The 15,219-nt window shown below is 33.4% G+C and overlaps 1 protein-coding gene across 10 annotated transcripts in view; it reads left to right on the forward strand.

Moving 5' to 3' along the window:
- Positions 1 to 680: 680 nt before the first annotated feature.
- Positions 681 to 15,219, forward strand: part of baz2bb (bromodomain adjacent to zinc finger domain, 2Bb) — an 83,599-nt gene continuing 69,060 nt past the window's right edge. For all 10 annotated transcript variants that reach the window (XM_039683294.2, XM_039683296.2, XM_089133446.1 and 7 more), the window contains exon 1: positions 681 to 852. Coding sequence is in view for 8 of the 10 variants with exons in the window: in XM_089133446.1 (XP_088989572.1) it covers positions 825 to 852 (28 nt within the window). In the remaining 2 variants the exon portion in view is untranslated. The remainder of the gene's footprint in view (positions 853 to 15,219) is intronic.

Below are 15,219 nucleotides of genomic sequence, written 5' to 3' on the forward strand. Positions count from 1 at the left end.
TTAACTAACCCTTTAAGCCTGCATTTTATCCCCTTAAACTGAAATCTCTCTGCCTAATTGTTCCCAAATAATAATAATAATAATAATAATAATAATAATACTTTATATATATATATATATATATATATATATATATATATATATATATATATATTCATTCCACAGTGACAGGTTATCAAGCTCCAAAAAACGAACATAAATAAAAATTTCTGAAGGATCATATAACACTGAAGACTGTAGTAATGATGCTGAAAATTTAGTTTTGCATCAGAGAAATAAATTATATTTTATATCAAAATAGATCACCATTATTTTAAATTTTAAGTTCACAAAATATAACAGTTTTTTCCCTGTATTTTTGATCTTGACATTGACTTGATAAGCATAAGAGACTTCTTTCAAAAACATAAAAAATAGCAATGTTTCCAAACTCTGACTGGTACTTTAGGCTATCAGTTAAAATGAAAGGAATGAGACACTGATTTTTTATTTATTTTATTATTAGACATTAAGACAAACGTGAAACATTTACAACCATAACAAGACTTCCAAAAATGTGTAAACCTAATATCTTGTTATTATCTTTTTGGATGTCTTGTAATAGTTATCATATGTTGTGAATAAGCCCTTTGATGACGTCACTCCGCTTCCTTCAAGTGCAAACGAACGTGAACCGTCACTTTGCCGTTGAAGATTCACACATACACACACGAGAGCTCAGAAGTCTCTCACACACAGCACTGCTGTGATACAGATCTTCTCAGCACTGTCGGACTCTAAGAACCCTTCGGAAATTATCTGTTTCAACATTATGTGTTTCCTGGATGGTCTATATTAAAGTGAAAGCAAAAGGTGAGGTATTATTTTCATTAATCTGCCGGAGATCGCGCGTCCTTCGGTAACGCTGAGCGCGCGCCCGTGTTGGTTTGTGTGGATAGTTGCTGTTGTTTGCGCACTGAAGCAGATTGATAAGTCACAAACTCACCAAACGATGTGTTAGTAATCACAATCTGTTGTTAAAGATATCGGTTCCCACCTTTTTAAAAGTATATGAAGTCTGTCCATATATTTAACTTAAAACGCTTCTTTTCAATCTTAAAATCGTGCGTAAAGTAGCCTTAGTTAGTTGACGTATGACAGGCACGTCAAGTGCTCCGACTCCGAGTTCCTTTGTTTACATTAGCATCATCTTGTTAAAGGCTAGTTTACATGTCAGTGAGCTTTTTTCTCATTCAGAACCATTTTTTATGTTAACATCTAGCAGCTACATATTTAATGAAGTAAAGTGCATACAGTAACTGTTTAACTGTTTAGCTCTTAATTTAAAAGACGTTTTTGTACGACAGATGGATTTTTAAGTAGAAATATTGCGTCTCTCAAATACAAGGAGCTTATAATAAAGCACCCTAAATATGTTTAAGATGATTTCTTCCAACCCTCATCCTTGATGTCAACTGGTGTAACGTAAGTAGAGGAGTGAAACATGAAATCGTGTCATTTTTCTTAGTAATAAGCTTTGCTTTCAGCCAGAAAATGTTTTTTTTTAGTAACGTTACTTGTTATATTGCTGATCTTTGGTCTTTTCTGTTTTCTATGAATTAGCCTTTATCATTCATTACGAGTCTTAGCGATAAATCACTTCACAGACAAATTGTCACTGTCGTAGTGGAGAGGAAAAGACTGAGCAGGAGTGGTTTGATTTTACAGATGATATTGTTTCTTCATGGAGGATTTATGACAATATGATTGTCCTCTTTAGGTGTCATTTTGTTTTTTATTATTGGATAAGCCAGTGATTGATCTTCTAATGCACTAAACAAATAACTGCAACTCTTACAATGCATAATTTTAGAAAGAATCAGAGTCAGATAATCTTATTTCTAGCTTAAATATACATTTGAGTCTTTTGTGATTTTAACGATTCATGCATCAAAGGGGTTAAGATGTCAAAGTGCCATAACAGTTTGAAGTTTTCGAAAGTTTTATTGTGATGTGTTGCTTGTTAGTGAGGAAAGGTTATGTTGAAATGAGTTATTGGGTCAGATCACCTTGATCTTTAGACTATTGAAGAAGTATTGTTAACATGCCTCCTCTCTTTAAATCCGATTAGATATTGTTCGTTTGACCTCTTGAACTTATGTTTGCTTGCATAGGATCCGTCCAGTGAGATATGGTGATCAGACCCTGAGACCTCAAAGGGCGACGTAGTCTCGCAAGCCAACGATGCAATTCATATGTCATTGTTGCCATTAGCCATAGCAAGATAAAAGTGGGTCTTTTATTGTAAAAAGATGAGAATTGCAGTGTCTGGATGGGAAAATTGGCCATTCAAGTGTCAAATCTCAGCTTTTTTTTTCCTTACTCGGTTTGTGCGATTCACTCAATGGGTTTCCCTCCTTCTTCATTTGTCTTTGCCCCCTTTTTATGTTTTATTTTTTTGCAAACGCTCCGCTCTTTTGGGTGACACGAAGCCGCCAGAGAGCCGAGCGTCTTCCTAACAGCATGACATTGTGCTGTAAGCCACGAGAGATCCGTGAAATGAGCTTAAATTTCGCCGTGTTTGAGCTCTTTATGCCAGCTGTGAATGAAGTTTCAGCATAAGACCCTGAAGCTTCATGAAGAAGAGCTAAAATGCATTAGAATTACTGTGAATCATTTTTTATTTAAGTTAAAGTGTCAGTTAGTTATTCCCCGACACTGCATGTAGTTGTTATTGATGAAAAGTGCTTTAAAGCGCAGTTCTGCGTGGCGTTTCTTTGAGCTAATGCAGGGGAGCAGCTGTATTGCTGAGTGTCTGTGTTCTTCGGATCTCTACTGGGAATGCGCATCTCCTCTCGTCCTCGCTGATGCATCGACCACGCAGCAGCTGCCTGATTGTGTGGAGATGCTTGGAAACCATTAGTGGAAATGAATTGAAAGAACCCGAAAGACCATGCTCTTTTTTTTTTCATCTTCTTCTTTTTTTCTGCTTAGACACACACGCTCGGAGACATGGATTATACTAATACATTCTCTCAAACTCGCGTTTTGTAGTGCAAACAAATGCCTTTTGTTAGTTTCTGTAGAGCTGCAGATGAACACAAAAGCGGCCTGTGATGTACTTGTTGTATCTCAGCTGCAGGAAGAATCCACAGCTGTCAGGACTTGTTTTGTGGTTGTACCTTTATTTTTTCCACTTGAAAGAAAAATACAGTTTCACAAACAAAGTCTCTGCTGAAACCAGTTCCGAGGCGTTGCTCAGAATCATTTATGAAAAAACGAAGAAAACAAACTCTTGAGGAAGTTATTTTGAATATTTAATATGAAAATAATTCATTAACTAATTGCAAAACATGCGAGGGTTTAATTCAGCATCTGCAAATGCAATGGCTATTTTCAGTTTATGTCTCATGGGAATTGCATTTGCCTTGATCTTTTGAGACATAAAGAAAACATTTGCATTAACGATGCATATTGTGAGTTTGGAAAAAGTTTACTCGAGTCATAGTGAGGAAAAGAGGAAGTTGCACAGATAATATTATTCTAGAACCAACAATAGCAGATGAAGCAACGATAAGAGAAAAGTGTGTCAAAGCCTGTCCTGTGTGTCTGTACTGATATTTTATGAATCATAACTGTCATTAAAACTGTATTCTGGACAAATGTGGGCAAAATAGTTTTGATTTACTTTAAAAAAAAAATATTTCCCTTGATCTGAGCGGTACAAGACTTGGCTACTTTTCCTAAGTTTGGCTCCTGAACACACACAATTTTTTGACTCAATTCTACAATGCTAAGTGTGTGAAAAAATGGCCACCCATAGAAATGAATGGGAAAAACTCTAATTTAGAGCATTCTAAAATAAGCCAAAATAAGACACCAGGTGACCGCAAAGTCACTTCACCTTTAGGTTTTAGCTCTAAGAACTTATTGGAATGATGTTTTAATGTAGTTAAAAAAAATAAAACATAAAAATACGCATAATTTACATAGAAAATATGGTACTTTTTGAAGTAAATAAATTCAAATATACCACCAAATTAAAAAAAAACATGATAAATGAATAGACAAAACTTTATCGAAGACAGTGATATAAAATTTATAATAAATAAAAATTAGTGTCACACCTGAGTCTGTGCCCACAATTACAGGATTAAGGGCTATACAGTTTAAGGGCTACTATGATCCTTCATAAATTAAGGTCACAAAGTAAAGTTAATATTTTAAACAAATTTATTTAATTATTTATCAATCTCTTTATTTGAGACATATTTTTTATTTCATGACAATTAAACGTGTTTTGCCCCAAATTCTAATTTTTGTTTTGTTGTAATTCTTGAAAGTGGTTCTCATCAGATTCCATGTATTAAAATGACTGAAAAGAAAATCAATTTTTATTTTAAATCAGTGATCAAAAATCACTAGACATTTAGCCTAACCTTGTCAATATGATATAAGTATTTATTTTATTGGCATCTGGACTGATCGTTCTTGATGGTTTTCGTGAGATTCCCCCAGACAACCTAATTGAGAATCTAATTAAATATTAGATTTTGCTTTCGAAATGCTTGACTTAAGCAGCTGGAAGACCCACAACGATGAGGGAAATTCGATTATACTGCCCGCTCGTGAATTCATCTGGCCAGAGATTCAAATAATAAAGCAGAGTTGCAGTCAGAAGGTCAACACGGATTTATTCAGAACTGTCATCCTTGAAAGTGCAACAACCTCCTCCCATGAATACAAACCCCTCTGCATCATAGTCTGGTATTTAAGGGGATGAAAAATAACACGGTGCCATTTGAATGTGGCACATGTTATCAGGCTCTGCTCTCCCCACAACATTAGCTCAAGGTTACAGTAATAGTGCTTGAAACAGCACTTTTAAATGCTAGCACAATCACTGGACACATTCGGATTATTCAAAATGTTGCTCGCGTACTGCACACATGCATTCATATTCAATACAGAATGAACATGATGCAGTGCACAAAGACTATTAGCCTTCTCCAACATTTATTAGCTTTAGTTTAATACAGTGATAAAGCCAGAGTTATTTTATAAAACAGCTGTATGATAAGTCACCAATTTTTAATTAATAGTTACATTTGAAGAGTTCAGATGCAAAAGCCTCTAAATGCCATTTGAAATTTTCTTCTTTAATGATGATTTTTATCAAACTTGTATATTTAAGTTCAGTAATTTCACTTAAATGGCAATGATAATTACCTATTAATTGTTATTTAAGTGAAATTACTGAACTTAAATATACAAGTTTGATAAAAATCATCATTAAAGAAGAAAATTTCAAATGGCATTTAGAGGCTTTTGCATCTGAACTCTTCATTTATTAATAATAATATTTTTCCACTGTGTTATCATTCACAGTAATCTCAAATGCTGCACTTTAATGAAATGAATATATGTGCTGCGTGTTTCAGAGTGAAACGTGGCTCTGTGTACCTTTATGTAAGCAGCTAATTATATAATTAGTAATAATTATTATTATTTATATAATCACAAAATCATGGCCGAATTGTGCAAACCTGCTTTAGTCACAAGCAGGGTTTGTCAGATTAGTGGCTTTTAATCTAAAAAGATTTTAGTTTGAGGTGTTAGGTGTTCAAAATGAATCAGATCTTGGGTCTGATAAAGATATAATTGTGAATTATTATTTTTTTCTGATTTAAAAAATTTGATCGCAATTTAAAATGCTTTTGAACAAAATATATATATATATATATATATGAAGAGTTCAGATGCAAAAGCCTCTAAATGCCATTTGAAATTTTCTTCTTTAATGACGATTTTTTATCAAACTTGTATATTTAAGTTCAGTAATTTCACTTAAATAACAATTAATAGGTAATTATCATTGCAATATAAGTGAAATTACTGAACTTAAATATACAAGCTTGATAAAAATGATCATTCTAGAAGAAAATTTCAAATGGCACTTAGAGGCTTTTGCATCTGAACTCTTCATATATATATAAAATTTAATCACAATTTCTATCAGAAAAAAATCCCCAAAGTGCTGTCTGTTTCAAATAAACCCAGCCTGAAAGAGCATATCAAAACGAACTGTGATTGGATGCTTTTCTTGTTAGTCTTTTCATCTCTTAATGTGCAGTTTTGGCCAAACTGGACAGAATTTGCTAACAGTAGATTAGATTCTGGCTGCTTGATTTTGTAATGGACCTATTATTTCACATCAGTGTTTTGCAAGCATGGGAAGTCTGTGTAGATGTTTTACTGGTTGGAAATGACTAATCGCTGTGGTTTTGAGAATGGGGTCGTTAGATGAGTCTGAAGAGGGGGATGTTCTTCCTGGCTAGAAAAAGGGGGAATATCGGGTGTGTTTAAAGCAAATGAAGGAGCACAGGGCCGTCAGTAATTAGGGCAGATTTCTTGATGCGAGTTTTGCGTCTGCACCATCCATCTTTCACTTCTCTCTCGCTCGCTCTTCCACTCATTAATCAGGATGCGGGGCTGAGCCGTTTGGGGGTCTGAAGACAGCAGTTAGACCCCCCAATGCAGCAGAATAAATGTGACACGGCTTTGAATGCATAATTCAATATCTCCTCTTTGTTTCTGGTTAATGTTTTGGAAGATTGTAGACGTGACATGAGTGTTTTTGTGAGTTAAGTATGGTCTGAGCTCAGACGGCACACCCCGCTCACTCATGCGTAATACACACGCTTGTTAAAACTGTGTATGACAGCGAGCGACTTTCAGGAGGATTGTGCTTTAGACACTTGCTGGATTACTAGGGTTTGTCAGGTTAGTGGCTTTTAATCTTCAATAGATGCTTAGTTTGGAGTATTGAGTGAACTCAAAACAAACAGTGTTTGATCACTTTAATGTGGCTGAATGTTAGTTCTGGATGGTTTGTGGAGATTTTTTTGTACATTTATATATATATATATATATATATATATATATATATGAAGAGTTCAGATGCAAAAGCCTCTAAATGCCATTTGAAATTTTCTTCTTTAATGATGATTTTTGTCAAGCTTGTATATTTAAGTTCAGTGATTTCACTTAAATGGCAATGATAATTACCTATTAATTGTTATTTAAGTGAAATTACTGAACTTAAATATACAAGTTTGACAAAAATCATCATTAAAGATGAAAATTTCAAATGGCATTTAGAGGCTTTTGCATCTGAACTCTTCATATATATATATATATATAACTATATTTTTATATATATTAAAATATATTTTTAAATATTTTTCTTTTTTTTTCTTTTTTAATTCTCTCTGGTAATTGTTTGCTATTTAAAACGAGATAAAAAAATAAAAAATAAAATTATAAAAAAAACCTCTTGGTCTGCTGTGCTTAGTTTTAGGGCTGCACAATTTTGCCAGAATTTTGGGATTTATATTATGAATAATTAAATATCAGATTATATATCTTAATAATAATTAAAAAAGACTAAATTAAACTAAATCAGAAAAATTACCTGCAATTCACTGCAAATTAAACAGTTAAATATATTTATATTTAATTATTTTATATATATTTTATATTTAAATATAGCCTATATTATTATCAATAATATATTATTGTTAATAATAACAACATATGATCATTATTAATAATAAATAAAAAATACAAAAATAAAAACAAAAGAAAAATTTACATTGGTAATTCACTGCTACTGTATGTAAAATACATTTTGCATTAAGGAAAAATATAATAATAATATATTTATTGTTTTATTGTGACAGAATACCAAGCCCTTCAAGCTTCTCTTTTGTTGATACACTCTCAGAAAAAAAGGTCCAAAAGCTGTCACTGGGGCTGTACCTTTTCAAAATGTACACTTTTGTACCTAAAGGGTGCATATTGGTACCTTAATGGTACATATTAGCTCCTAAAATGTACATAATAGTGCCTAAAAGGTACACATTAGGACCTAAAATGTCCATATTAGCACCTAAAATGGAAAAAGTTTACCTTTTGAAAAGGTACAGCCCCAGTGACAGCTTTTGTACCGCTTTTCTGTGAGTGTAAGTGCTTCTCATTACAAGTAAAGCAAGATGGTTGGTGCATGTTTCAAATAGAAGCCATATTGTATTTCTGTTGTATTTTGATGATTTGTGCAGTCCTCACAGATGTCATGTAGTATGTAATACTCGGTTGATGACTGTCTCAATCTCTCACACTTATTTATTTCCTTCTCTCTTTCTTTCCCTCTGTCACTTCAGTATCTGGGATGTCACATGTCCTTTGCTCAGGGAGGGACTAAGGCTTCCTGTGGTGTTAAGAGCTCATGTTAAAATGCCAGTGCTTTTACCTCTTGTTTGCATGTTTGACATAGGCTGTCACATGGGGAATTCAACCTCAAATTGGGATTTCAGTGAAGACATTTCACTCTTATTTAATATAATAGGAATTCTAATGAATAATTTATATTTTACATTCTGTTTATATTAAATTACATAATTATCTTGATTTATTTAGCCTTTTGATATATCTGAATATTTATATTTTTACTTTAAAAAGATGTTAAGCAGCAAAAATATGGATTTTAATGTGTGAAAAATGCGACAGGCTTCTGTAAACTTAAAAAAAAACCTGATTCACGGAAACAATTTTTTTTCTTCTGACATTAAAATCAGAAATGCTATCAAAACATTGCATTTAAATCACAAAATCACAAAGTCTTTAGGAAACTTAATGAGCAAATTAAAAGCACACACAAATATTGTGATATTTTGTAATACTATAATGCAATTGATTGATATAGTCCAGCACTGTAGAGCACACTATAGATCCTGTCAGATATTTAGTGTCAGAAATGTGGAGAAGTTAATGTTACTGTGAGGTTTCAGTGTTTATATGATTTGTCTTTATCCACTTGCAAGACAAAAATGCATGGTAAAAAATGTTAGAAATTGATTCTAAGCATCCTGACTTTGATTGAGCATGTTGCATGGCTGCAAATATATTCACATGTTTCCTTCTAGAATACACATTTTTAGCAGATGATTAGATTTGATTAGATTGACATTTTATGACCAATAACACTAGAGCATCCAGTGGGAATGGCCACTATGACCAACAGAACTGAGATAAGATCGCTGGCATCGCTGCATGTTTGAACGCCCCATTATTGAGATTGATGTGAAGGTGACCTGTGTGTGAAATGTGCTGCTATTTGTTTTTTACTCTCCGAAAGCGTTCGGCCTTGTTAATAACCTCTTGCTCACCGCTGCTCTATTCTACTCAGTAAATAGCAACTTTACACAACAGATCTTTGAGAGCTGTTTTCCTCATCCACACACACAAACACAGGTCTTTGAACTGAATTACTCCAACATATCTGATTTATATCTCGCACACACATGTGGTATTAATTTACTTGCGATTAGTTGATCAGAGATCTTCCACAATTTTGGATGAATTTTGCAAAAAAAATTGGGGGGGATTTTTAGATCATAAAATCAATCAATAAAATCTTAATTTACTTATAAAGGACTTTAAAAACCACAGTGTACCACAGAGCTGTACAATTTCCAACAGTAAAATATAATAATAGACAAATTGTCCTATTAGAGAAAGAGATCAAGAGACCACAAACCTATGGGCATTAAAAATAGTGATGGTCTCATTAAACACATACATGCTTAATTTGCATTTTTATGCAAAACATTGTTCAACACAATCATATTTATAACTGTGGGGCCCATTAAATATAGATGTGCTTAATAAATATCCTGTTTTCTTCATTGAAGTGAATGGTACAAATGATATGACAGTATGTTATTTTGTTATCTGATGGCGTTTGACAGGCCAGATAAAATGTTTCTTGTTATAAAATGGAAGAAGCAGGAGGTGAAAACATCTGAACATGCTCAACAGATTAAGCCAAAACAATGTATTTTTCCGGTTTTTCTTTCAAGAATCAGTGAACTGATTATTAGTGTTCATATAGTATGACACACCACTCATAATCATCAGGCAGAAATGTCAGGTGCGGTCACCAGATTACAGTGTACATGACTGGGGAATGAGTGAAGGCTGGATATCCTCAGCCCAGTGAGATGCGGTGGGAAAATGAGGGTGCAATTTCCCCTTTTTTGGTTTGATTTGGTGCAAATGTGACAAAAGTGGTGATAAACGAGTGGTTGAGTCGGTTAGGACCCCACACAAGAGAATTTTTTCGGCTGAAACTGATAATTCATTTTCATCGGGCAAAAATTGCCTCTATTTACCTGTATTTTGCCGAAACCCGTCACATTCAGATCAAGATTTAAAAGCTAAATGTGAAGCACAGAAAGCTCAAGGGAGACTAAAGAGACATTTAATCTGGTAGTGTCACTATAAAAATGTGTGGATGCTTCTTTCTGCCACAGAATGAAAAATAAAAATTGTAATTGTGACTTTTTATCTCACAATTGACATCTCGCAATTCTGACTTTATTTCTCAGAATTGCGTGTTATAAAGTCAGAATTGCAAGATATAAAGTCAGAATTGATTGATATAAAGTTGCAATTGCGTGTTATAAAGTCACGCATATAAACTAGAGCCAGACCGATAAAGGATTTTGAAGGCCGATACCGATACAAATATTTGTTGGTTTTAAAATCCGATATTCCGATATATCGGCCGATATTATTATTATTTTTATTTCAGAAACGCGCAACAAAATATTAACAGATTTCCTTAACATTAGTTATTTATTTATGAGTTTTGATTAAAATAATATGATAATGCATTTTAAAAAGAAACTTGTTTCTATTGTCACAACAGAACGGGGGAACATCAAAATATATTAAAGTTCTGATAAATAAAATAATAATTAGTCCCTACATTGCCTTATAGTTAGCTACCTCATAATTACAATATCAGCTTGCTTATCCCTTTACCTGCACTTTTTGACAACACTCATGACATGGTTGAAGCGTGATTCGTCCGTTTTTATTTTATTTTTTAAATATTCATTTATCGGCCATTATAACTGCCGATACCGATATTTTAGAAAGTGCCCAATATCGGCCGATAATATCTGCCTGCCGATATATCGGTCTGGCTCTAATATAAACTCGCAATTGTGAGATAAAAAGTTTAAGTTCTGTCTTTTTTTCTCACAATTGCAACTATTTCTCATAATTGTGACTTTATATCTCGCAATTATGACTATTTCTCAGAATTGCGACTTTATACAGTATCTTGCAATTGCAACTTTATTTCTCATAATTGTGACTATATCTAACAATTGTGACTATTTCTCAGAATTGCAACTTTATATATAGCAATTGCAACTTTATTTCTCAGAATTGCAACTTTATATCTTGCAATTGCGACTTTACTTCTCAGAATTGCGACTTTATACAGTATCTTGCAATTGTGACTATTTCTCAGAATTGCGACTATGTCTCGCATTTGTGAGATAAAAAGTCGCATCGTAGTCAGAATTGTGAGATATAGTCAGAATTGTGTGAATTAAAATCGCAATTGTGTGTTATAAAGTCATGCATGTAAACTCGCAATTGTGAGAAAAAGTCTCAATTCTGTTTATGTCTTGCAATTACGACTTTCTCAGAATTGCGACTTTATTTCTCAGAATTGCGACTTTACATCTTGCAATTACGACTTTCTCAGAATTGCGACTTTATGTCTCGCAATTGTGACTTGATTTCTCAGAATTGCGACTATGTCTCACAGTTGTGAGATAAAAAGTCGCATTGTATTTCTTTTCAGTGGCGGAAACAAGCTTCCATTAAAATGAGTGGTTGACACATTTGATCTTTTTATGTATTTTTTTTAGGTGACACTGCCTCGTTCCTATGTGAAAAACCCCCCGCTGGATTGCCCATTCTTAAATTTCAGATCAGTTGAGATGGAAAGGTGGAGAACACAAACGTCAGGTCTTGAAATGAAAGTATCCTCGAGTGATTGTTAGCTGGCATGTTCCCGTCTCACCAGGAAACGGTGTATCCTCCTAATCCGCATGTCTGTTGAGTTAAAGTTGTAGGGTGGGGTGTGGATGAACAGGATAGTCTCTATTTTCTCAACTTAGTTGTTCCTTACTATCATTATCATGAGTCCTGTCTCATGAGAAGACAATGTGTCTGTCTCTCTTTAAACAACGACTGAGAGACCGATCCGTAACTTAAGCCGTCTCCATAACGCTGCTCTTCAAAGAGTTTGTGGAAAGAGCTTCTTTTTTTTTTTTTTTTTTTTTTTTTGCAGTGACCTCCAGTAAAACATGGAGTTCATAAAAGAAATCAAGTCTTTTTGTCAGCAGGGAAAGGCAGGAAAGACCTGTCGTAATGCAGAATGTCTTAACAGGAGACGAGCTTGCGTTTGAGGTATGCATGCTTCATCTTGTGGGGAAATATATTCTCAGCTGCCTCTGAATAGCAGGTTGTGTTTCGCAGAATCATAATGAAAGGCATTATAGTCTGGTTTCTGCAGGCCTGTTTGTTGTGTTGTTTCACTCAGGTATGACTGACAAAGATATGTGCGTGCAAGGGATGGGGGATGAACATCTCAATGTTTAAAAAGATGAAAAATATCTGAAAAGGGGTATGTTGATTTTTCAGCTTTTTAACTACAGGTGAAACTCGAAAAATTTGAATATCGTGCAAAATTTCATTTATTTCTGTAATTCAACTGAAATGTTGAAACTAATATATTATATAGACTCATTACATGCAAAGTGAGATATTTCAAGCCTTTATTTCTTATAATTTTGATGATTATGGCTTACAGAAAAGCTTTTCACAATATTTTAATTTTGAATTTGGGGTTTTCATAAGCTACAAGTCATAATTATCAAAATTATAACTAATAAAGGCTGAAAATATCTCACTTTGCATGTAATGAGTCTATATAATATATTAGTTTCACCTTTCAAGTTGAATTACTGAAATGAATCAACTTTTGCACGATATTCTGGTTTTTCAAGTTTCACCTGTGTGTATGATTTCTTTCAAAAACATAATCTTACCGACCCCAAACTTTTGAACAGTGTATAGTAATTTTCATTTTTAGTTTAATGAACATTTTTAAGCAATTTATGCCAGTTTTATTTTGTACAAAATTGTTCATTTAAACAGATCTCAGATCTCTCTCTCACCCTGCCTGTTCTATGAGGATTTTTAGTCTTCACAATGATTAATATTGCTCAAAGTGAGTTTCCCAGGCAGCTGAATTTTTTTTCCCTTCACCTGTTTTGTTCATCTGGTGGTAATTTCCATAAATGTCAGTGTTGAGACTTGAGAGAGGCCATACAGAATGACGTGACTTTTGTGAAAAGCTCATCTCGGTCAGTCTGTCTCTCTCTCTCCAGTTTCATTATCTCTGTGAGTGTCTTAAGTCAGCTTTTTCCATATGATCAGTAATTTGAGAGCGTGTCAATGCCTGCAGCTAAATGAAAGTATATTCAGTCCTGTTATATTAAACATTAGGTTCTATTTAATGACTGAAACATTATTGAAGCATTGCAAATGCTTGGCCAGCAATATCTATTTCAGAATATAGCCTAGTGTGTGCATAATTATTAGACGGTTTGTGTGTTTCGTAGGGGTGTATCGATACCCTCATGACGCGATTCGATACGCATCACGATACTGAACTCACAATATGATATTATTGCGATACTGTAAAAAATAAAACCGTAATTTTTACGGTAAAAAAACGTTACCATCAAAAATACAGTAGCAATGTTATTGGTTTTACAGTAACAACCTCATGTCGCGATTCGATACATATCACCATACTGAACTCACAATATGATATTATTGCGATACTGTAAAAAATAAAACCGTAATTTTTACGGTAAAAAAACGTTACCATCAAAAATACAGTAGCAATGTTATTGGTTTTACAGTAACAACCTCATGTCGCGATTTGATGCATATCACGATACTGAACTCACAATATGATATTATTGCGATACTGTAAAAAATAAAACCGTAATTTTTACGGTAAAAAAACGTTACCATCAAAAATACAGTAGCAATGTTATTGGTTTTACAGTAACAACCTCATGTCGCGATTCGATACATATCACGATACTGAACTCATAATATGTTATTAATGTGATACTGTAAAAAATAAAACCGTAATTTTTACGGTAAAAAAACGTTACCATCAAAAATACAGTAGCAATGTTATTGGTTTTACAGACTTAACTTAAAATTTACAGTAATAAACCGTATTTCTTTATCTGAATTTACCAACTTACTGAAGAATTTATATTGGGTTTGAACCATTGTAATACACTGACAACGAACAATCAACACAGCAGTGATGAGTCACATGATCAATCAAAACTCATCACAAGCAGTCTTCTAGAAGAAGATTAAGACTTATATAAAGAAGCTGCACAGTGTCATTCACACAAACATTAATCACCATAACACGCATGAAATTGAAAAAATGCAATAAACATTATTTAACAACATTAAATGTAACAAAAAACCCTAATGTAGCCTACATAACTGATTAGACAAAAAACCCAAGAAAACTATGAGAAAACAGTTATTTCAGCAAAAATACATAAAAGTGAAGCGTCACACAGGGAATTTTGGGAATGTATATTTGCGTTTTTTCACTGTAAATTATACAATGTGTTGTTCGTTTTCACTTTCAAAAACTGTAAATTTAACGGTATTTTACAGTAAAATTACATTAAATGTACCATGAGAGTTATTTACCGTATATAGTACGGAAACTTTCTGTTATCCAATTAACAGTTTTGCACTGTAGCATTTTTATGGTCTTTTACCGTTAATCGGTAATCGTTTTTTACAGCTGAAAATGCTAAATTTGTTATTACATTGTGTGTGTAATTGAAATAATGACAGCAGAATACAAATGTTCATGATTCAATTGCGAGTTTACATTTTATTTCTCAGCAATTCTGAGAAATAAAGTCAGAATTGCGAGATATAAAATCAGAACTGTGAGATAAAAAGTCGCAATTGCGTGATATAAAGTCAGAATTGCGAGATAAAAAGTCAGAATTGCGAGATAAAAAGTCGCAATTGCGTGTTATAAAGTCAGAATTGCATGTTATAAAGTCACAATTGCGTGTTATAAAGTCAGAATTGCATGTTATAAAGTCACAATTGCGAGATATAAAGTCACAATTGCGTGTTATAAAGTCAGAATTGCATGTTATAAAGTCACAATTGCGTGTTATAAAGTCAGAAATGTACAATATAAAGTCAAAATTGCGATTTCTCACTATTCTGAGAAAAGATGTCAGA

Source organism: Pimephales promelas, chromosome 7 (assembly GCF_988280905.1).
Source record: "Pimephales promelas chromosome 7, fPimPro1.hap1.1, whole genome shotgun sequence".
Classification (NCBI taxonomy): domain Eukaryota; kingdom Metazoa; phylum Chordata; class Actinopteri; order Cypriniformes; family Leuciscidae; genus Pimephales; species Pimephales promelas.